Below are 2,028 nucleotides of genomic sequence, written 5' to 3'. Positions count from 1 at the left end.
CCCCAATGTGTGGGTCAGGACCCCCCCACTTGTGTCCCCCACCCCCATTGTGCTCTGTGTCCCCCAATAAATACACCCGAACAAAGCCCCCCCAATAAATACACCCGAATGAAGCCCCCCCATGTCCATCCTTCCTGGGGGGGAGGGCTCCTGCTGGGGGGGCCCAGCAGAGTTTGGGGGGACCCAGCAAGAGTTTGGAGGGGCCCAGCAGAATTTTGGGGGGCCCAGCAAGAGTTTGGGGGGGCTCAGCAGAATCAGGCTCCGTTACAAAAAGCTTTATTAAAGGTTAAAACAGCCGCTGCTGAGGTGGGGGGGSCCCGCTCCGGGCCGGGTGGGGCCCCGGGGCCCAGGGGAGGCCGCTGTGCTCCTGGGGTAAAAAAGTGTAAAAACGGTTGTGCAGTTCAGCCCGGGGGCGGGGACACAGCCCGGGGACAGGGACAATGCCACGCCCCCGGGACAGGGACAATGATCCCCCCGGGACACAGCCCGGGGCCGGGGGGCCCGTCCAAGGCACAGAGATGAGCCGGGGGGCTCTCGCAGCCACACAAGCACCCGGGGACCCCTCCCCCCACCGCGCCCACCCCCCACCCATCCCACCCTGCTCACAGCTTGGCCCCCCCCCGCCCCACGGGGGGAGAAAATACAGCACCAGAGAGCCCTACGGGGGTGGGGACCCCCCCAAAGAAGAAAAAGAGAGCGGCAGAGCCCCCACTCCCTGCGCACCCCCAGCCCCAAATACTGCTCGGTCAGAGGTAGCACCAGCGTTGGCCGGGGTGGGGGGGCCCTGCCGGGGGGAGGGGGCTCCGCACGACCCCACCCCCACCGGGGAAAGGCACGGTGGGACGGGAGGGGGGCTGCGACCYGGCAGAGCCTGTAAACAGCCGGGGTGGGGGGGTAAACAAGCCCTTRGGAGACCCCCACCCCGGCCAAGCCCCCTGGCTCAGTGTTGGGGGGGGTCCCAGGGTGGGGGTCCCAGGGTCCAACCCCTCCGTTCAGTGTGAGACCCCTGGGGCTGAGCCTGAGCCCCCCACCCAACCCAGGGACCCCCCAGCCCTTCATGGGAGCCCTGGGCTCGAGCCCCCCCACCCAATACAGGGGCCCTCAGCCCAGCCGAGCCCCCCAGCCCTTTATGAAAGCCCCAGGCCCAAGCCCCTCACTCACCACAGGGACCCCCAGCCCAGCCGAACCCCCGAGCCCAGCTTGGGGATCCCGGGGCAACACCCCCTGCCCAAAACAGGGACCCCCAGCCCTCCCCAGCCCCTCAGCCCAGCACAGGGCCCCCATCCCCACTCGGGGGTCCCCTCAATGCCCCCCCCAGCTCAGGACACGGGGGGCGAGGGTCGCCAGAAGCACCACTTGCTGCGGGGGTGCTGCTTGCGCTGCAGCTGCTCCTCGCGCTCCCGCTCCTTCTTGGAGCGCAGGTACARATCCTCCTCCTTCAGGTACCACACCGGGGGCCAGCGGTGCCGCTCGAAGTGCGCCTGGTTCTCTGCGGGGACATCCCGGGGCTCAGGGCACGGTGGGGACCCCGCCCCGCGCCCCCCGCGCCCCCCGCCCACCCCGTTACCTGGGGACATGAACTTCATCTCGCGGGGGAAGCGGCGGCACACGCGGTTGTAGTTGGTGCAGATGTAGTGCAGGCACCATGCCGCCAGCTGCCGGGCGTTGTGGAACTGGGGAGGGGGATTTGGGGGTCACCTGGGGGTCTCCGTGCTCCCCTCCTCCGGGGGTCTCTGTTCCCCCACCCTGTACCTGCGTCATCTCCAGGTAGATGATGACCTGCTCGTCGATCTCCACGCGCTGCATGAAGGCTCGGAGCAGCTCATCCACGGCGTATTGCTCTGGGGGATGGAGGGGAAATGGGGGAGGTCACAAACCGGGGATGGAGGGGAAATGGGGGGGTCACAGACCGGGGATGTGCCCCCCGGGGCAAGCCGGGCCCCCCGCGCTTACATAAGGACAGCGAATGACACGCGGGACGATCGATCCGTCCCCGCGGCACCGGCAGGGTATTGGCAGGTGACGTCA

At 68.5% G+C, this 2,028-nt stretch overlaps 1 protein-coding gene across 1 annotated transcript in view; it reads right to left on the bottom strand.

Moving 5' to 3' along the window:
* Positions 1–244: 244 nt before the first annotated feature.
* LOC130575464 (rho-related BTB domain-containing protein 1-like) overlaps positions 245–2,028 on the bottom strand; it is a 6,413-nt gene continuing 4,629 nt past the window's right edge. The window contains exons 6-8 of the mRNA XM_057369368.1: positions 1,753–1,861; positions 1,568–1,673; positions 245–1,489 (exon numbers count right to left, since the gene is read on the bottom strand). Coding sequence (XP_057225351.1) covers positions 1,320–1,489; positions 1,568–1,673; positions 1,753–1,861 — 385 coding nt within the window. The 3' untranslated portion in view covers positions 245–1,319. The remainder of the gene's footprint in view (positions 1,490–1,567; positions 1,674–1,752; positions 1,862–2,028) is intronic.

Source organism: Malurus melanocephalus, unplaced genomic scaffold (assembly GCF_030028575.1).
Source record: "Malurus melanocephalus ecotype Western Australia unplaced genomic scaffold, MMel_1.1 scaffold_107, whole genome shotgun sequence".
Lineage (NCBI taxonomy): Eukaryota > Metazoa > Chordata > Aves > Passeriformes > Maluridae > Malurus > Malurus melanocephalus.
The sequence above is the reverse complement of the archived record's forward strand: the minus strand, read 5'-3'. Positions and strand labels throughout refer to the sequence as shown.